General features: G+C 34.0%; 1 protein-coding gene across 5 annotated transcripts in view; it reads right to left on the bottom strand.

The window, feature by feature from the left end:
- LOC148599863 (protein Star-like) overlaps positions 1-21,453 on the bottom strand; it is a 34,548-nt gene extending 13,095 nt beyond the window's left edge. For 2 of the 5 annotated variants that reach the window (XM_088557971.1, XM_088557972.1), the window contains exons 1-3: positions 10,676-11,046; positions 9,007-9,404; positions 2,544-2,739 (exon numbers count right to left, since the gene is read on the bottom strand). In XM_088557971.1, coding sequence (XP_088414097.1) covers positions 2,544-2,739; positions 9,007-9,404; positions 10,676-10,708 — 627 coding nt within the window. In that variant the 5' untranslated portion in view covers positions 10,709-11,046. The other 3 variants (XM_088557969.1, XM_088557968.1, XM_088557967.1) reach the window with 3 other exon arrangements.
- Between the last annotated feature and the right edge of the window lie 1,156 nt (positions 21,454-22,609).

The raw sequence follows: 22,609 nt of genomic DNA, 5'->3' as shown, positions 1-22,609 counted from the left end.
CGGAAAACGGAATAACACCCAAACTCTATGTTTGTGTGCACACATCTTCCATTTTAGCCTTATAATTTTATCATTTTGTACATAACCTTTAGCTTCTGCCTTTTTTAAAAACCCAATGAGAATTTTCATGCATTAGAAACAAAAATTTATATCCATTTGATTACATACAAAAAATGCCATTTATAGGTTACCATATTTATAACGACAAAACAGACCATTTTATAACCATACTAGCAAAGATTTTTTTATGCTTCGGCAATTTATGGATTACTTCCGGAGTGTAATGCAACCGGATAGAAGAAAATGATTGATATTAATAAAAAAAAATAAAAGCCCTTTCAAGATGAGGTTGCATTAACCAATATGAGCGAAAACCATATGAGTTTAAAAAAAAAAACATTGGAACAATGAGAAGACCAAATAAACGAGTGAAAAGGACTCCTTAAATATCAAAAAGGAACGTGCTTTTGTCGAATCATATATTTGGACCTTTCAAAACAAATACAACCGAGAATAACTGAAAGCGAAATCAAAAAGAAAAAAAATCAGATGTCATATATGTTAGTATAGAATGGAAACAACAGGGGACGGGTGTCAGCTCAGGATATTTTGTTTCATTTATTAGCCATTTCAAATTTTTTGTTGCTATATCTATTACATTTTGTAAAAATAATAGAAGACAGTTCTGCGTTGACAATATTATTACGCAAACAATAGTATTTGTTGGAGAATATATATTTAGAATATATAATATACAGAACCGGGATTCGAAGGTTTCCATAAAAAATACAATCATTTGATAACAAGTAAATAAATAAGTGAATACCAGACGTAGCCAAAATTGACACATATACAAATATATTTTTTACAATATATGATTATCATATGGTATGATAAAATTAAATGTTGCAATTTTTTTTTGTGTATGCACATGGACTGCGGCGTTGCTCATTGAATGGTACGTCCAGTTAGGCGAAAGTGGAAAACCAAAATATTCAATGTCTACGGTCGCGATATTGACACATCAAACAAGCATAAAATATTCAATGTCCTCCAACGTGTCAGTTTTCCTGACCTAAAAAATGGTGCAAATTTCCTTTCGGGATTTTTTTCGGCAACGTGCTACGTGACATCACGTATGTTAGCAGTAGTTATACACATTATTTTGAAGAATATCGGTTAACTATGACGTTCGCGTTTGAAATTTTAGGATAATGTTTTTTTTAATTAAAATAATAATAAAATGGTTATACAACCAACAAAATCAGCGAACGCAATTCCAGTGAGCTTGATTTTGAGTTTTAATATCAATTACTTAAATGGCAAGGTTCGATGTAGTGCAATACTAAACAATGACTTAGGGTTTACGCATGGATGCAATTAGGAGTAGAATACATGTATATATTTGTATGAACACAAAGTTCAAAGAATAAGGGATGTTAACTGAATAATGACAGTGGCGTTAACGGAATATTAAAACAGTATTGACAATATTGACTTTAAATGTATTTTGATAGCTCCGACAATACTATTCCTACACATACACATCAACCAAAATAGGAATTTCAGCTACATATATACAAAGAGAAGTAAAATTTTCATATAAGAGTTTCATCAGGCAATCAAATATCTCAGGGGAGGTGGCCAAAAAAACAAACGAACAGAAAGTACAGAAAGTCGACGCTATGGAAGAGTATTTGACGCGTTTGTCGTGAAGGTTTGGTAATGATTTTTCTCTATTTGTGACATTACATTCAATCGTTAACCCCCCCCCCCCCAAAAAAAGCATAAATTTTAAACTATTCGTATAACATATAGCTAACCGAACTTATCAAAATTGATTTCGAATAATCAGGTAACGATGCCTTACGAAGCGTTAGGAGTAATTTGTGAGTTTTTTTTTTATATAAGAAGTAATAAATATTCGGGGAAATGTTGCATCATACATAAAAACTTATCCTCCTATCAAGAATCAAAACAAATGTTTATGAATGTCAAAGAGTGGTCAAGGTTTATTTACAAATGCCAACAAGTTCAGAACGATTTTTTTAAGAATAACGAGCAGAGTATTCTTTGATAAAATGAGTTTGTGAAAGGGTGAGGTAAAACATTAGAGGTGTTTAACAAGCACCATTAGTAAAAACGTGTTAAATCATATCAGCCTTACTGCAAACGTACCTTCGAAATTATAGCTAGTTTTTGCCGAATTGCTTAACTTAAGCGCGAATAAAGTGCCAAAAATATTCAACTGCATATATCAAGATTTATATTCTTTAAACAGAGACTATTTGTTTACGTCAGTTTTCTATTTTCGAAAATGTCTATGTTCGAATTAACATTAAGTATTTTGAAAAGTGATATAAATACAGTTTTACGTCGAGGTTTATAGCCCGAGAGAGGTCATATTGAAACAAAATATGGGTTCCGGTAACATATCCCCTTAAAACAAGTGACATTGCCGTTAAGAAGAAAACTCATATACTGTGCACCATATTTTATCTTGTGAAAATTGGTAATAGTGGTTTGAAAAGTAAGTCTCTTACTTTGCCTGGGCTATCTGTAGGGCTTAAACAGGCATTCACTGTGAACGCTTTTCTGTTTTTATGTTTCAGCTTTCGATAGTTTTCAGGATCAGCTTCAACCAGCAGTCCAGTCCAATTACGCATTCTTTCAAAGAATAAGGAGGTAGATCCAAGCTCACCGTCTAAGGCCCCACATTCAACAAAGAAGCCATTTCTCTGCCAAGAAAAAAATGCAATAAGAAAAAAAAATATAGAAATAACATTCAAAAGTTCATTGTAAACAACATAGAACTTCTAAGAAAAAAAAAGATACTTTCGATTCTTAACTACGTGTTGTATGATTTCTCCAGATATTTAAATATCTGACACTAAAATGTGTAAACCATATTTTTCACGAGACCAAAGGTTCTTCGTCATGACTGTAATAAAAGTTGTCATTACTAATTGATCTCATGTAATTGATAATTACAGTCCCTTTATGGGATTTACTTCCCACTTGCCCCATACCCCATTGTCCCACCCCCCATTCCCCATTGCCCCATATCTCATTCCCAATTGCCCCATCCACCATGGCATCATCCCCCATTGCCTCATCACCTCATTATATAGCCCCATTCTCCATTGCTCCATCACCCATTGAATCAACATAGATCCCATTGTAAAATGCCTTTCCCCATTACGAAAAGAAAAAGTAAAGTAAATGTTTTATCAAAGAGTAATCAAGGGAACCAAGGTTATAGCGGTAATCAAAAGAATGTAATCCTGGACAAAGACAAGACATGGAAAACAGACATACACAACAAAGAACATAACGTAAAGAAAACCATACATACAAAATAACAAAAGCAAATGAGCAACTCGGACTCCACTAAAAACTGGGAGAATTGACCAGGTGAACCGGTAGGGTAAGCGTCCTCTGCTTTTCTAGAAACACCCGACGAGTTGCTCATAAAAAGTCAAGTCCGGGGTAGACAAATAAGGAATTGAAAACTATGACACGTTGAATAAATCAGTTCTCATGGTGGATACAACATAACGATTCACGAGTTCATGATGAGACAATAAAACTTCTGTTCTTGAAGCTTACTTGTAAGAGTAATAGCGCGATACAAAATGTCTGCGTAGTTTCGGCAAGCTCTGGCATAACGTATGAGTTGTGACATATACACTCCATACGCAAGTGATGTTGCCAGATGAAAGGAAAGTTGACAATGCTAAATGTAAAATCATCATGTTTGTCGTTAAGTTTGGTCACTAGTTTTTCTTTACCATCGATTTCTAAGTGTAGGTCAAGATATGAGTCTGAATTCACACTGTCTGCAGTATCCTTTATCTCAAGTTCTTTGGGGTAGGTGCGATGTATCAAATCCCCGAAAATAGGATTGTTTAAAGATAATACATCTATATAGCGGAAACTGAGATTTAAGAATCTAGCCAAACGATATTCTTTCTTTTGGATCAGATCAGCTATAACGTCAGCCTGAAAAGAGTGAAGGATAAGGTCAGCAAGTTAAGAAGCACAATTTGTTCCCATATGAATGCCGACCATTTGTTGAAATACACATCTACCAAACTGGACAAATATGTTGTCGATTAAAAATTCCAGCATTGTGTAAACATCTTCTTCTGTATATTTGGAAGATGATTTGGAATTATTCCTTACCAAGAATAATGAATCTATACCAAAAACTACATATTTTTATCTAGGTATACCATCTTTTTTGAACAAAAAACAACGATTTATGATGATTTTAAATCGGGATTTTGAGTATGGGGAATAGAAGTATACAGTGTTGAAAAATCATAGGTTTTAATGCTATTATATTCGATAATAGACTTGAACTGATTGTGTCAAAAATATCCTTCGAATTTTTCAGAATCCACATTGAATTAATACCACTACGGGAGTAACAAGTGTTGTGGTAGGACTGCATACCCTCTTTAACAGTTGTAAGTATAGAAGTTAAAAGTTTTGAAAGAGGTTTGGTTGAGCAGATCCAGCTATGAAACGTTGATTGTCTGGATTCTTGTGGAGTTTATGAATCCTGTACATAGACGGTAAATCACAATCATCGTCCTTAGTAGAGAGACCAATAGAGGATAGCACAGATTTATGGTTTTCCACAATCTCCTCTTTGAAGAGTGTGGTAGCAGTATACGTCTTATCACTGCTATTATTTTCTACATCTACGTCTGATAATAAACATTGGATGTAAAACGTTTTGCAGACAAAACCAAACCAATGTTGTTTTGAGCTTTGTCTGCTGGTACGACAACATATTTGTCATGTATAGTAGATAATGTGATTGTACATCGGATCTTTGAAAACTGATGTAGCCTTGGCACTCATTGACCTACTTAAAACTGTCATTCGTTTCAAAATTAAAGACCTCACGGCCTCTAACCACTCTGACAGAGAATCAATGTCTTCTTGTTCTCGTTTTATCTATTTTCTTGAATAGTCCTCGACGGCATCTATAAGAACTTAAAAGTCATAATTCCAACTTATGGGGCATGGTTCACGGCAATTGGGACCTTTAGAAAGGATATTACACAGAGATTCGTTTTCGATGATGGTTAAATCTCCTGTAACGACGTGACCAGAAGGACCATATTTGAATAGAGAGGTTTTGCCAGAACAGTCAGGAGGTTTAGCCTCGAAGTCTTCAATCTCGAGGTTCTGCAATCGCCTTTTATAATTGAAAATTTTGGATGCAATGGGTGAAGTATACGAATATGAAATAATTGGTATGGATTTGTCTTTGAAATATGGGGAAATGTTGTTGGTAACGTTTTTGTGATGGAGGATGTTAGCCAAATTAATTGCATCTATACCTTTCTTGACAAACGGTAGTGGAAGAAATGATCGTTTTTCTTCAATTTGACTTTTCACACAAACTGGTTTAAAGAGTCTGTGGAAACCAATATCCAAAATGATGGCAACAAGTCTGTATAATGATGAGGTGGAGTCAGAAACATGAGTGTCAGGACTTGGTTTGTAAAGGGAGTGTAGTAGAGTGAGAGGTATAGAATAAGGTTTGGTTCTGGAGACATCATGTAACTTAAGTGACGTATAGTGGCGATGGCCGAGGTCTATCTAACCACGTCTAACATTTCCATTACTTTACATGTTAAAAAAGTAATTTTCAAAGTCCCACTGTGAATTCCCGGGACAAATGACATCTTAAAGTTGCATACCGTTGTGAAGCTTGGAAAATATGGCTTCCAAAATCATTATGCTAATGGTACGATGATAGTAGAAATTCTTCACAAAATTTACTTGAATAAATAATACTGAAAATCCACATTTTTACCTGTTCTGCTAACTGACAACATGGAGGCAAATTACTCACACATGTAAACAATATTCATACGCTTTTGTAGTTAATTACATATATGATTTTGAAGTACACATTCTCAGCTTCATTTTGACAACTTTTAATCATAATACACACAAATAATGCACTTACAATGCATATGTCTAGGTTCAGTGTGTTTTTGGTACTACATAAGAGGGTGGCAATTTGACCCGGAAGTGGTTAGTGAGACCCGAGACTCCTTTCCCGTCTTGGATTTTTGTCAAATAAATTCATCGCATTTATGCTATTGTTATATTGGCTTGAAAGGTTTCCTATACTTTTGATGTTTTCATTGAATCCGTAAGGTATTGCAGTACCTAGTCTGCGTATCCAGTACTCCTCTCATTCCCTACGATAGTTTTTACTTAGAACGGGACTGTTTGTAGGATGGTAATATTTTTTTCTAAAATACGATCTTTCATGGAGAGGACTGAGTGATCTTGTTGATTAAAGTGTTGAAAAAATTATAAAATATTAAAAATGGCAATATTGTTATCCTTTTCGAGGTTGCGACGAACGACATATTTCTGTCAATTGAAAGCTAAGGAAATAAACGGTTTATCATTTTTTCACAAAATTATTTCAGTATAAATTTTCAAAAATAATTTACATCTAGAAATTGTATGAGCGCGAACATTTTCAATCAATGCCAAATGTACTTCCGTTAATATTTAAAAAAATGTCAATGAATAATGAACAATTTGTTTGATTGACCATTAAATAATATTCCCTCGCCCCATTCCTATTGCCCTATTTATTGACCACATTCCCAATGCCACATTCCCCATTGCCGCATACCCCGTTTATCCCATACAGGTACTGAACAACAAACAAAAAAAGGCAATGTTGAAACATTATGAACAAAAATCCACCAGACGTGTTCGTTATCATACTGATAAAATCCTAGTTTTTTTCATTTTATTCCCATATAAACAAGTAGTCACTGAATGCATTTTATAATAATTAGCCTGATAATGATCTTAAACAATTCACTGTACCATATCTCTATTCGAGGTGAGAGGACACAGCTACAGTTCCTGCATCGATTTCCACAACTATTTGACAAGTAAATGAACACTGTTGAATCAAAAACGAAGACCGATGCACGATCTGATCGCGGCTTTGTTGTTTGATGACAGATAATGGGTTCATGTATATTTCGGAATATTCGTTAAAAAAATATAAAATATGACATTAAATTTATATTGAATTCAAAATATAAGACCCGCATTTCGTATTTTATTTAAAGGAGTAATCAGCGGACCCAAATTTTCAGCAGCAATAAACAAAAAATAAAAATTCAAATAAATATGAACATAATTGAACAAAATGAACAAAAGTGCAAAAAAAAAAACAAAACAAAACAAAACAAACAAACAAACAACATAAAAGTAATAAGCATCCTGATAACATCAGTTGAGTAAGCATCCTCTCCTTTTCTCAAAATGCCTGGCAATTTACCCATGTCCATGGTAGACAAAAGGAAAAGGATGGCTAACACATGGTAAATAAATCGAATCTGTGGTGAAAATGGATGAACATCCATAAGCTTCCAAAAAGCCAAAATACACACAAAATACGTAGCCTTGCTGCTGGTTTTCCTAAAATTCCTTGACCTTTATGGGGACATAGAGTTACAAGAGTCCAGTCTGTAACCTGGTGCATCGACACGAAGGAAAAATCATGTGATAAACTTGTGCATTTTGAGTACTTTTGGTGTCGGAAGTAAAACGGCATATAATTTTGATACTTAAAATCAACTGTTTACAAATTCAGGGAACATAGCGTTGAAAAAAGTAGTTCAGCATTTTGTCGACATTAAACAGGTAATGGGTACAATTTTTATCATCACTTTTTTTATTACGAGTTATATATGCAATATATTGAAAAAGGTTATCAAGGGAACAAAACATTCTAGCGAAAATCAAAAGAATAAAAACCAGGAACAAAGACCAGACATTGAAAGCATAGACACACAAAAAAAAGAACATAAAAGTAAGAAAAAAATCATACAATGTAAGAAAAGTAAATGAGCCACACGGACTCCACCACAAACTGGGAGCAGGGAACAGGGTAAGCGTCCTCTCCTTTTCTAGAGACGCACGCTGACCTGCTCATTAAAAAGTCCGGGTAGTGATAAAAGAACAGGACAAGTATGACATGTTGAATAAATCGGTTCTCATGGCACCATGTTAACTGATTTATTCAAAGGATCATAGTTTTCCTTTACTCGTTTGTTTTCCCCGGACTTGACTTTTTATGAGCAACTCGGCGGTTGTTTCTAGAAAAACAGATGACGCTTACCATACTGGTGCACCTGGGCCATGCTTCCAGTTTTTAGTGAAGTTAGATTCTCATTTGCTTTTGTTACTTTGTATGTATGATTTTAGTTACTTTATGTTCTTCGTTGTGTATGTCTGGTCTTTCTTATGGATTACATTCCATTGATTACTACAATAACCGTGGTTCCCTTGATTACTCCTTGATTCACCGTAACAATCCTCGAGTTCATGATGACGACCATGAAACTTATGTATTGATGACTTCAATCTTGTGACAACATAACGCTGTTCTAGAAACCTAATTGTAATAAGTCTAGTGCGGTTCAAAAAGTCTTTGTAGTTACGGCAAGCTCTAGCATGTCGTATGAGTTGTGATATGGAACTTACATACGCAGGTGCTGAAGGGCTGTTACCACAAAATACCACAAATGATACGGAAAGAAAAATGATCGAAATAAAACATGTATGCAATCATATCCTGCAACGCCAAACTTATAGGGGATTTGCATCGTGTTATACTGTAGATTACGGTAAATATTCGATGATATAGTTTTGAGTAAGAGAATTTTGAGCTTTTGAATACCCTTGAAGCGTTTGGTCAACCAACAGTAATATTCATTACAAGTGGACAAATATATGAATATTGCAAATTTCAATAAGATGTACGTGTGTTAAATAGAGATAACTCTTACCAGCACCAACACGTTTTAAATCTACAATTGAAGACGAATGTACCCTTTTGTCTTGTATTTCTATGAAATTTGCTTAAAAGAAGTTTTTTTTTTTTTTTTTTTTTTTTTTTTTTTTTTTTTTTTTTTTTTATATATTAAAGGTTAACTTATCATGAAGTTAAGTCTATTGTCAATAAACGGTGTTTGTCCTGAAGAATGGTCTAATTTGTCTGGGCGATTGAGTCGATACAAATCTGAGGATGGTGGTTCTATATAATATGAACGGAGAAGCTTTACCAGAACGGGACTATCATATTGTAAATGACTCAATATTGTTGACGCATGTTGGTTATCACCAGAAGAGTGACTTTTTTTAGCGATATTGTCATAGTTTACATTGATTAAATCTTTTGATGAACGGTTTCTTTTAATAATGACGTTACCGTTCCCTTCATCATTGCGAATAATAACACATGTTCCCATGAAATAAATTAACATTAAAGTCATGATAGTTTTTCCAGCAAACTTCAAACAGAATTTTGGCGAATATTTCCAATCACGAAGGTCTAGCTGTTAAAAATAAAATAGTCTTTTAATCACAAAACTATGGAAGTCTATTTTTGTCATCCCGATAAATAACAGTCGCGAAAAATTACCCCGAAAAGTCGTGATAATGTGGGTATTTTGTCGACAAAAATGACAATTTTATCTCAAAAAGTCGAGATAATTTTTCGTGATAGTAATAATTATGTCGACCGTTCGAGTTAATTTTCACGACTTATAGAGAGCCATGCCAATATGTAGCTTCGACATAAATATTTTTGCAATAGCTTTTTACCAATATCACGACATTAGAGCTAATTATTGTGACAAAATGGTGACAAGTTATCTCAACTTGTCGTGACCGTATTGATATCTGTCGACATAAACTTTCGCAATTTTATAGTTTAAAGTTATGAAAATTTATCGTGAAAATATTTTATGTCAAAAGCACAAGTTGTCGTCGGTTGTCTTAAAGTTGCGATAATTCATGTACTTATATCGAACGGTCGACACCATTATCTTAACTATTGTGAAAATTTATCGTGACTTTTTTAAATAAAATTATCATTTATGTCGACTTTACGAGTTAAATTTTCGCGACTTTTATGTTTCACGATGACAGAAATAGACTTCCATACATATACAAATGTGTCTTTTTTATATGATATGAAATGTAATCGTATCTTGACAGAGCCTACGGTTAATACTTTGAAGCAGTCAATATTAGGCGCTTCATATGCATAGGTTGAATGAGGATATTTTATTATCATACTATGGATGAGTAATAGTAAACAATGAAATTATCTATATTCATTTATTGTGAAAGCTAGACAAAAGATTATTTTGATTTATATTATGTGTTAAAAAACTGGAAGTACTCCGAGTACACAGCAATCATCCTTATTTATTTCTTTTGAGATACAAAAAAAGGAGAAATTAAAAAAAATATTGTAATTTTTGGAGTCGTAAAGAATAAACATCTATCACTAATGCCGCAAATTGTTTGGTAAAACCTTCTTGCCCTCTTTTATATAATAGACAATCAGGCGTACTCATAGATATGAACGAGCAATATGAGTTATTTGTATCTAGAATTTGGTATAATAAATTTTGGTCAAAAATTGTCACCGATTGGACAATGTGTATTCAATAAATATCAAATATCTTTTTAATAAACATGCAAACGAGACACATCCATTAAAGCAAAATGCACTTTTTCTTTGTTGCTATTCAGATAGATGTATCTTTGAACAGAGTGAACCATTTTTCACCAAATTCGATGCACATTAATTCATTACCTTTTTAATCGTTACTAATTGTAGCCTTATCATATTACAAACACGGTTTCATGAAAGCTCGAATTCCTTATGTGCTTGATCTTGTATTCACAATAAATAATGACCACGAAATTTATGATTTAACGATCATGTACGTATTATCTGTGTTTTCAATATACATGTACAATACAAACAATACACTTAAGTGTCATCAAAATATACTTTAAACCTTGCACTGCCACAGATGAATTGATGTATAAAGGTTCGTTAAGATTTGCTCCAAACGTTCTATGCCTTTTAAATTTGTTTTACCCCTATATATAAAAATGCAAAAACATCATTTTTTTTCTGAAAATTCAATACAATATTCAATGTGTAACGTTTCTATTCATATTTACCATCATACAAATTACTGCTATCTTTCGGCAAATATGTGAAGTTACTAGCTCCGGACAAACTCAATATTCATGCTTCGTTAATTTTTGAAACTTAACTACAATAGATATTCAGATTTCAACCCAATATCCACCAAGTTGTAGTGGGATGAAAATCAAGTTACTTTGATAAAAAATGTTTGTTTTTTCTTGTTTAGTCTTTGTACTTTTTTAACTACTAACTGTCACTGCTGTTGCTATCCTCTATCCTACATAATAACATCTAAATGAGCTGTCCCTTACTACCTTAGATCGTGTACTTAGTTACAGCCCTATATTAATCCTATGAGGAGGAATGACCCGGCCAGTGAAAACTATATTTTTATATAGTCTAGCTGGCCAAGTGGTCGAGGGCGCTGGACTTTGTGCAGGCGGTGTTGCCATAGATGTCACAGCGGTACGAGTTCGAGTTCTAACATCGTTGGGAATTTTTCAGACCTTTATATATATATATATATATATATATATATATATATATATATATTAGAAGTCTAATATAGTGAGGCAACTCTACCATCTTACTTGCCAGTAAATTACTACGTAAATACATAACATGCACGGCGAGGATCAACATAGTATGTTAATACAAGGATTCTTACATATATTTAATCAAGTCAATTTTGGTCGCTCCCACAGCGGGATTCGAACCCCTTCTCTTCTCTGACATGAATGGCAACACCGCCTGCACGAAGGCCAACGCTCTAGACCACTCGGCCAACTAGGCTATATAAAAATAAAGCTTTAGTTAACCGAGTTATACCTCCTCGTAAGTGAATATAGCGCGCGAAGAGTAGCACATGATGTAACTTAATAGGACAACCTCTGATGGTATCGAGTAAGACAGTAGATGATCTGAAACAATATAGAAATACAGCCACACAAAATATATAATATAAGAAGTCTAATGGGGTGAGGCAACTCCACCATCTTACTTGCTAGTGCATTACTACGTAAATACATAGCATGCACGGCGAGGATCAACACAGTATACAAGGATGCATACATACATAAACGTCTAAATATGTTAAACATCACCAGAAGATGGTAAAATTTACATTGAATATTTCGGCTAACTGATATCCTTATTCAGCATAAAACTTTATGAGCAGAAAACTCATACAACGTTTAAAAGCATAAAACTCATAAAGTTCAAGATCAAAACAGATTCGGAAGCTGAATCACACACGCTGTGGGTGATTGTACCTTTAAAAAAGGCTCACATAAGCAAATGATAAGGAGCCTGAATGAAAATAACGAAGGGGGTCTTCTTATCAAAATTAAAAATAAAAAATAACTGGAAAACAAATAAAAAAAGTAGTCAAAATATAGTTGTACGGCGTATTGATGTGTAGCATGTAGTGTTGTACCAGCCTTAGACTAAGACCTAAAAATGGATTATTGTTTCTCGTTTATTCCATCTGGAGAAGTTGTTTGTAATTTCTTCAAAACAGATTCAGAAGCTGAATCACATACGCTGTGCGTGATTGTATCGATATTGAAATAACGAATGGGGGTCTTTTTATCAAAATTAAAAATAAAAATTAACTGTGGAAAACATTTAAAAAAATAGTCAAAATAAAGTTGTACAGCGTATTGATGTATAGCATGTAGTGCTGTACCAGCCTTTGACCAAGACCTAAAAATGGATTATTTTTTCTCGTTTGTTCCATCTGGAGAAGTTGTTTGTACTGTCTTCATCCAAAAGCTTTTGTGAGACACTCGTTTACATTTTGACCAGTTTTTATTACGTTCTATGATCCTTACAACAATGTTGTGGAAATCCTCCGGGGTGTGTCCGGTGGATCTAAGATGTCGATTTAGGGTGAGGACTGGTTTGCATTTGTAGTCACTGTAATGACCATTCATACGCCTGTTGAAAATTTGTTCTGTTTCGCCAATGTACTGCATCCCACATCGGCACTGGATAAGATATATGGTGTTTTCGGTTTTCCAAGTCACGTTGCGATTGATGGCAAAATCCTTTCCGTGCTGTAGCTTTACATTAAATCGACCGTTTTGTAGTTAAAGTTTGGATATTTTGCTGTGTCATTTAATCATACATATTTTTTGTATTATTTTGTCGGAGTTACATGGACACTTAATTCATATGTACAAGCTCCAGCCCTAGTCCTGTTTTAAATTCCTATAGTGAAATTTATTCAATAGAAAAATATACAGCATATGTTCATTCCTTATTGTAATATATCTCCTTGGTTATGCTACAAATATAGGAAAGTAAAAGGTCAAAATGAGATCATAGAAACTTTATATATTTTTTCCGATATCTCCAGATATCTCCAAAAAAACGTTAGGTTTAGCCAAACTCTTTCAATTGATAAAATGATCCCTATTATAAAGCCCTCAAACTTCGTCAGGGATCAAGGTTGTCTTGCGTCTCTTTGTAAGAGATATTTCGCCTGCAAGATGAAAAATGACATTTTTCTTTTACAGTTTTCAGCCATTATCTTGAAAACTATAATAAATAGAAATTTTCAATTGATAAAATGAGCCTTATGATAAGTCGTACAAAAGTGTTCTTTAGTCAAAATGGTTGGAAAGCACCTTGCAGAGTTATTGCCCTTGAACGATAAAACTTAACCAGTTGAGCGATTCAGGCCTCTGGGGGCCAGTTGTTGCTTAAAAAGGGAATACGAAATTATCTTTTATTTTGATGGCAAGCTCGCATGGGTCTTTTGAAAAAAAAATTCCAACAACGGGACAGCTGTTACCACAGTGTTGTTGTCTTGGTTCAAGCGTTTCTAACGAAAAGTTTGGATAAATCTAGGTTGTAACCTTCACTTCCATACATTATAACAGTATTTTATATATTGATTTAATAGATATTATGTATTTGTTTCCTTCATTGCAGTTGCAGCTTGGGGTTAATCATTTTTAGATATAATCTTGAGAACACTTAACAAGCGAAATACAAATGGATAACCGATTTAAAATATCCGAATATCAAGTGTAATTCTTCTCTTTTCATTTTTAAACCCCGAGGCAATGCCTTAATGTCTTTTGGTACATCAAAATTATCATCAAATTTGCAGATAGTTTACACTATCCATCTTATTGTCAAACATTAATAAAGAATATCCATTTCTTGATCTTAGTATTCATTTTGATAATGAAAACCCAATACTAAAATTTAGTGACGTCTCCTAATCACCATCATATGGTGTTTACTTATCACAATTAGTTCGATTTGCTCATAACAATATTTCGAATTCTAAGGGAAGAATGGGATTCGAACTCGTACCGCTGTGACATCTATGGCATAACTGATATCCTTCTTCAGCATAAAACTCATAAGGTTCAAGATCAAAACAGATTCAGATGCTGAATCACGTACGATGTGAGTGATTGTACCTTTATCAAGGGCACACATAAGCAAATGATAAGGAGCCTGAATGAAAATAACAATTAACTGTGGAAAACAATTAAAAAATATCAAAATATGTTAGTACGGCGTATTGATGTATACATGTAGTGCTGTACCAGCCTTAGACCAAGACCTAAAAATTGATTATTTTGTCTTGTTTATTCCATCTGGAGAAGTTTTTTGAAATTTGTTCATCCAAAAGCTTTCCCGAGACACTCTTTTACATTTTGACCAGTTTTTTTTTACGTTCTATGATCGTTACAAAAATGTTGTGGAGATCCTCTTGGATGGCGACATAGAGAGAGGTCTGGTTTGCATTTGTAGTCACTGTGATGACCATTCATACGCATGTTGAAAGGTTGTTCTGTTTCGCCAACGTACTGCATACCACATCGGCAGTGGAGAAGGTATGTGATATTTTCGATTATGCAAGTCACGTCGCAAAAAATGGCAAATTCCTTTCCAATGCAGTAGCATTTAAACATTTTGGTGTGTAGTATCTGGGTACAGGTCTTAAATCTTTTATCTCCATATGGTCGACACTGGCCCGTTGTATTTTGTTTGGGCTGAGATGAAATATTTGCTCTTACTAGGGCATTTCTTAGGCTCCTAGGTCTACGGAATGCCAGGACCGGGGCCCCAGGAAAGAGCTTGGAAAGCTTAGGATGTTTTTGAATGTCTTTCCAATTTGAATGCAGTAGCTGCGAGATTTTCCCAAAGGCTGGATAGTATGTAAGCACCAAAGGAACCCTTTTGTCCTTTGTTTGTGTTTGTACTCGAGGAAATCTTTGCTGCTGATGTTGTTAGCATCTTCAGATGAGCAAATGCGCCGAATTCGAAGTGCCTGGCTGTATGGTATGCTTATGGTACAATGTTTTGGATGACAACTACTGGTAGATAAGTATTGGTGACTATAAGTAGGTTTTCTTTGAAGATCCATTGACATTTCCCCGTCTTTTACAAACGTAATAGTATCCAAAAATGTGATTTTAGTGTCAGAAATTTCATGGGTGAATTTGATTGATGGATGAACATTGTTGGCATGTGTGATAAAATTGTCTAAATTTTGTTTCGACTAAGTCCATTTCATGTCAACATCATCGATGAATCGAAACCAAGAGAGGGGTTTCGATAAAGATTATTTATTTGATTTTCTTATTTACCCACGATGACGTTAGCAAACAAAGGAGCCATTTTAATTCCCATAGCTGTACCATTGATTTTGAGGTAGTGTTTGTCGTTGAAAGTGAAGTTGTTATACTTAAAAACTAAAGCGAGTACATTTACTAGGCAGTCAGTAGGGGGTCAAAAATATCTCGTGATTCCCAAGCTTTTCGCAGGCTTCTATACCGTCATCGTGTGGGATATCAGTATAGAGTGAAGTGACATTAATGGAGACTAGACGTGTTTCGGGAGGTAAAGGATTCATTGATTCCATTTTCCTCAGGTAGTCCGTGGTGTCTTTTAAATATGACAGGAGCTTTTGCACAAGGGGTCGGAGATGGTAATCAACAAATTCAGAATTTTTTTCCTTTGGGTGACCAATAGCAGAAACTATGGGCCGTCCAGGGATATATCGTTTTTGTGATTTTTAGGCAGAAGGTAAAAACGTCCGGGTCTTCAGTAATGCTGCCATCCTTGAACATTTTGTTCAATTCTGAAGTGATTTTTTTCACTTAAAAATTTAGTAGGGTCGTTGGGTAGCTTTTTATAAAATCTTTCATCCGAAAGTTGACGCATTCCTTCTGAGATGTAGTTACTTTTATTCATAACTACTATGGCACTGCCTTAATCTGCTGGTTTTATAACTATATCGTCACGGTTTTTTAACGACTGTATTGCTTTTTTCTCATCGGGCGTGATGTTGAAGAAAGATGGAATGTAGTTGTTGGATAAGTGTTTGACATCTGATTTTATTTCGTAAATGACATTTTCTAGCGTGCCACATTTATTCGGTTTAGGAGCCCATGGATTTTTCTTTTAGAATTTCCGAGTGTATAGATCACTTTCTTCATGGTCGGAGTCAGAAATGTCAGGGTCCATATCTTGGCCTTCATATTTGTTCGCAAAATGTTCTTTGAGCCTGCGGGACATAGCAAATTTGACTAGGTCATCTTCAAGTTGAACTTCATCTACATTGTGAGGAGTAGGACAGAAATTCAAACCTTTAGATAAAATCCTGGTTTCAGTTTCAGGTAGAGCAAACGATGAAAGTTTGACGTGTTGGAAGTTCTGAATATTACAAAGTTCAAGATCAGATAGAAAAGAACTAGCATACTTCAGTAAATATTTGATGAGATATGTTGAAATTGGCTAGTTGATGCTTAGCTTCAAATGTGGGATTTTTCTTTTACTTAGCCATGGACGGAAAAAAATAATATTCAATAGTTACCCCATTGTAAGTAGTCAACACTGTAAGTTGTCCAAATAAAAAAAAAGTGAACTCCGGCTACTGTTCCCAGCCCCATTGTTTTACATAACAAAATGACCACTGAATGAGAAAAAAAGAACAGGATTGTTTTCACAAATTCTCTATTATATTGTTAAAGTCTTATTGACAGAAATTCATGACGTCTGGGTTGACACCAATTGAAAGTTCCAACGTCATCTAAGAAAACTTGGCAACGCTAGTTTGATATAATGGAAACGAGTATCACATCGTTTCACTAAAAACTACGATGAAAAACGACCCGCGAGACAACAGTTTAACTTAGAAAAATCAGGTTGTTACATGTATACTTCTTCATGGATGGGTATTCGGAGGGATGATTAAACAAAGTCATCGAGGGTAACTTGGAAAGGCTTCCTTCCCCGTCTTTCATAATAATACCAAGATACAAGTGGGTCCAAATGATTTTGGTAATGTGAAAAGTTACTAGTTAAAATCTTTATACAAAAATAGAATGTGATTTGACACGTCTCCACACAATAAGCTAATTTGCTCGAATAATTTGTTCTGATATTTTAATGCGCAGATATTGGTCCGTAACTACAAATGGAAAAAGCTCTTGAAACGGGTACGAAAAGAGTGTTTCTGGTTCTAATGATGGAACTGGGCGTTATGTCATACGACACTGTCAGACATGATAATTTGTATAGAGCAGTTGGCACTGACGTAACAGACCAATGGTGGATTTAGGCGGAGGTGTGGCAGACGTGCGCCTCCCTAAAATTTGCAAAGTATAGGTATTCAGGGGTAGATTTGGGCGGTTTTAGGTTAAAACTTTAATTTCTCGCTGATTTTACCACAAAGGATATCTACATTGTGCCCAATTTAGAAGAATATTTGAAAAAGTTGACCTCTTTTTTTTTCGAAATTTCAATGTGCGCCTCCCCTAATATAAAATCTTGGATCCACCCCTGCAGACTCTGGTAATGATATCAGGTTTGGTTCGTACTAAAGCTCGAAAAGTTAATTGGTCTGTTAATCGTGAATGAAAATCTTGGATCGAAGGACTGAAATATCTAAATTTCTTTAAAAACGAAATATTATTAGTGGAGTGACTTCGCTGGTAGAAGGATATGTTCATCAAGGCTAAGTTCATTTATTAAACAAAAAGCCTTTTTTTCTTGAATCGTCAAACATATTCATTATCTTGTAAATCTAGATCTACTCAATGGAATATACATGACGTCGAACCACATCACGCAGTTCAAGACTGTGTTTATTAATTATGTTTTGTAAATTTTCGGACGAAAGCTTTTCTATGAAGTTCTGTATTGTTATTTCGTGGAAATTAAGCAGGATTCTTTTTGGATCAGTAACATACTAGTATACAAGCAACTGTTTGGGGAAGAGGGAAATTATCAATGATAAATTGCCGAATGTCTAGGCTGATTCAAAAGTCGTTTATATTTATATAGTATGAGTCTCATCATTATACCAGTATGAAAACTTACTGGCTTGTTATATTTTCGTCATTTTATTTCATCTTTTTAATTAGTTTTTAGCGGTCACTTATAAAAGTCCATGCCGGTGTAGTCTGGCAACTCAGAAACTTTCCGAAAAGTCCGTTACTATTTCGCATCGTGATCATGACCTTTATATGCTACATACAACTTACATGTACATGAATGTTAAAGAAAACCAAATGTTTAACTTCAGTTAGAGAAATATCATCGGCTAGCACAGGGGAGCTATCATTTAGTACGTGGAGTGCATAGGGCTCCTGTTCGGCAGTTCATTATAAATTGATTTATGAATTGTTTAGCAGACAGAACACTTCCTTGTCGGATACCACGAAAAATTGGAACCAATCCTCCAAACAAGATCAGTGTACATAATGTCAAGGGTTAATTTTCCCCTAATACCGTCTTTAAAGGGCGGTAATGTTTGAAATTTCGGATAGTGAGTGCAAATCAGCATGATTATGGTAATCTAGTTTTGTGACAATTTTGGTTCCAATCCGTTTGACAGTATACAATGTACTACCAGTGGTAATATAGTTTTTCTAGAGGGCCATATACCGGCAGCTTATGGACTTGGTAATACAGCACTCTTCAAAGTTATGGAGGAATGAAAACAAGCAGTCGATAAAAACTTCTACGCTGCTGCTGTGTTTATTGACCTTTCGAAAGCTTTCGGTTGCCTACCACATGGTCTTTTATTATTAAACTACAAACGTAAAAGACTAAAAATGGAAATAAAAAAATCAATTTAGACAGTAATGAAATTAAATATCAAACTCCTGGGTGTGATAATAGTCTATGAACTTAAGTTTGTTAAATATGTATCTGAAATTGTCAAAAAGAACTTCAAGGCAGCTAAATGTAATTTTTTAAAACATTTAACAAATTTGGGGAGGTTAATTATCTACTATCATTTCATCATGTCAAACTTTAATCATTGTTCAATTATTTGGCATTTCTGTGGGGAGGTACATTTTTGTAAATAATAAAAAAAAACATTGGAAAAAATGAAGAACACGTCTTGAGATTTATTAACGAAGTCTATAACAGCCCCTATGAAATTTTACTTCAGAAATCTGGTCTTCCAACATTAAGAATAAGGAGATTATGAACAATGGCTACATAAGTTTTTAAGATACTATCCAAACAGTCTTCTTTATACTTACATGATATAATTAAATGCATAAATAATTCTTATACTTTTGGAAAGGTAAATATAGTAGAAAAGAATCACAGGTAAAACGATAATATTTGAGTTACACTCATTCAGATATGAAGAAAATTCGAAAAGAAACATTGTACAATGCAAGAGTTTCATTAATAACTGGAATGGCAGCTTATGCAAATGTCGTTCTCGCAGTTCTTGCTAATTTGGCTTAGTCATCTTTATTCATATAGCTTAGCTTTATCTCTAGCATGGTCTTGCCTTTATTTTACTCAGTTATTTAATTATAAAATCAGTGCTGATTTAAGCTTTCAGCATGCTTTGATTAATTTATCAATGTGCTGTCATATCTTCGAGACAGGTTCATACTGGTGAATACTGGGTTTAACAGTAAACTCGGCACTCCACTCTCTATGGCTTGAAAAATTGTTTGTGCTATTGTCGCAATATACAGATAATAGAGCTCTCCGAAAAAAGGCCACTTTGAAAAGGTAAAAAGGAACTACATGTACATACAAATAAAATATAAACAAAATGTAAACAATTTAAAAAAAATTGGGCCAACATTTTTGGCCTGTCAGTCTTCGCCACGGCCATATGAAATGCAGGACATATACCCTGACCATGCAAGTTTGTCGGTCAGGTACAGTACATATTAAGCTTGCTTAATCATAATTGAAGAACAGAAGCATACATGGTCAAGACATCAAAGCTAAATAAGTAATATCTCGTTGACAAAGGAAAGCTCTAGATGCATGTAAGAACACAAGTTTTTCTTAGAGCTGGTATCTATTTTGCTAAGGCATTTTTTTGTAAGTATCTCTATCAGGTGTTTAAGTGGCATAAACACATTTGTAACATTCCATTTTTCAGGTGAACATAAATTGTTATTTATCTACACTAATCCAATGCTTATTTAAATAAACGACAGATTATAATATTATTGATTTACTACAAAAACCTGTAACACTATAAAGCTATTACGGAAAGCTAAGGTATTTATAAAATTGAATTTACTAAGACGGCCAAATATCTATCTTTACCGCCTTACCGAGTTACTAAAATCACTTTAATTAAAACAGTTGTATACATCTACATATAATATATATGTGTATGTTTCAGTTTTAAGAAATGTAAAATAAAAAAGAAAAACATGTTTATTCTGTAATCGAAAGAAATGAAAAACAAAAAAAAATTCTCATTATGTCATTTGATATAAATAAGTACATGTATGACTATTAATTCCTGAATTACAAATACTACAAAGACAAAAGACTGAAACCTACTAGGACTTAAAATCAATAAACATATTGTGTTCGCATTACATCTCAAGTTGTATTGATTTGTTTATTACTGCAAGCTCAATAACTTTCAGGAAATACAAAGAACATCTGGTTATAAAAATAAATGTCGCCAGACTTACATCCAAGCAATTAGAATAATGTTGCAATCAATATCAAGTAAATGTCCAATGTATCGAATACTACGTAACTCAGTTAATGTAGATAACTACTTGTCACTGTTCCCAATATTTTATACAAAGGTAACAAAGAGATATCAAAGGAAGCAATATTTAAACATTATAGTATTTTTAACTGCAAATATATATTAAAGTACGCCTCATTGATTTGGTTTATGGCATCTAAAATCAAAAAGTGAGAGAAAAAAAGTATTGACATTTGCTGTTCTTCTTAATCAAAATGAGAAGAAACATGAAGATTTTTTGAAATTCCAAAACAAAGAAACGAAATATTAAAGAAGAAAAAAAATGAAAAAAAAAAAAAAAAAAAAAAAGAAAACCTTACTTTTTCTTTAAAATTTGATTAGTCCAATTTATCTTATGTACTTCTTGTCGCCAAGTCTTACAAATCTAAAATATTTTTTTTTCAAAATACATCATGCGTTTAATTTCCCTATAAAAAATAATTTTGCTATATTTATTTTCAATATTCCAGTTTGTACACTTTTCTACTTAGTTAAGTGTATGAACACCTGTCGTAACGTCTGTTTGTTTGTTTTCGTTTTTTTTTTGTGGGAGTTCGTAGATTTCTGAGTGCCTGTTTTAATTTTAGGCTATGCCTATATGATAGACCGACCTCATCCTTTGTTTATGGTGCACAGCCATGTTGCTTTGGGCGAAAACTTACTCGGTAACAAGAATGAGTGAGACTTTCTTCTGGGAAACCTCAATACATTTCTAAACCGAATTTCCAGATTATTTTTAAATAAATAAGCAGGTACAAAATCGTATTCAGCTTATACACTCTAATATATGTCGGTGAAACAAAAAACGATTAAACAATAAAAGTGTGCAGTCATCGTTTGGGATTTAATACCATCAAATCTTCGGCAGTGGTTGAACATTTCGATCAAAGTTTCATTCAGTTGTCTCTACAAATATCGTACTCTTGAAGTATACCATCCAAGAATAGTCCTAAGTAAAAGTTATTGTACGGAAAGAAAGGAATACTCGATATGCAGATTAGGTACTGCAATACCTGACAGGTGCAATGAAAACATCAAAAGTAACATAAATCTGATGAATTTGTTTGACAAAAATCCAAGACGGATAAGGAGTCATATCCATGGCCATTATACATCATCTAAGATGCATGGTGTCTCCAAAGATGGTCTCTCCTTCATACAAAAACCTTTTGGACTTCATCACATTTGAACTAAACTCTTTTTTATGCCACTTTCTCTACTACACTCCGTTTAAAAAACAAGTCTTGACACTTCTGTTTTTGAGCCTATCTAATCACTATACAGAAAACGTCACGACCGAATTCCCCCATCCTTCACAGACAAATCAATACCGATTATTTCATATTCCTTTACTTCAACTATTGTATCCAAAATTTTCAGTTATAAAAGTCTATTGAATCACCTCTAGATTAAGGACTTAAAAGCTTAATCACCTGACTGTTCTTACCAATACTCGCCGTTCAAATACGGCCTTTCCCATCCTTACGGGAGATTCAAACATCGAAAACGAATCTCTCCGGAAAGTCCTATTTGAAGATCCCAAGTACCAAGAACCACGCTCCATAAATTGGAATTATAAC

Source organism: Perna viridis, chromosome 13 (assembly GCF_037379345.1).
Source record: "Perna viridis isolate PV_CMFRI_1.1 ecotype Kerala chromosome 13, ASM3737934v1, whole genome shotgun sequence".
NCBI classification, from domain to species: Eukaryota; Metazoa; Mollusca; class Bivalvia; order Mytilida; family Mytilidae; genus Perna; species Perna viridis.
The sequence above is the reverse complement of the archived record's forward strand: the minus strand, read 5'-3'. Positions and strand labels throughout refer to the sequence as shown.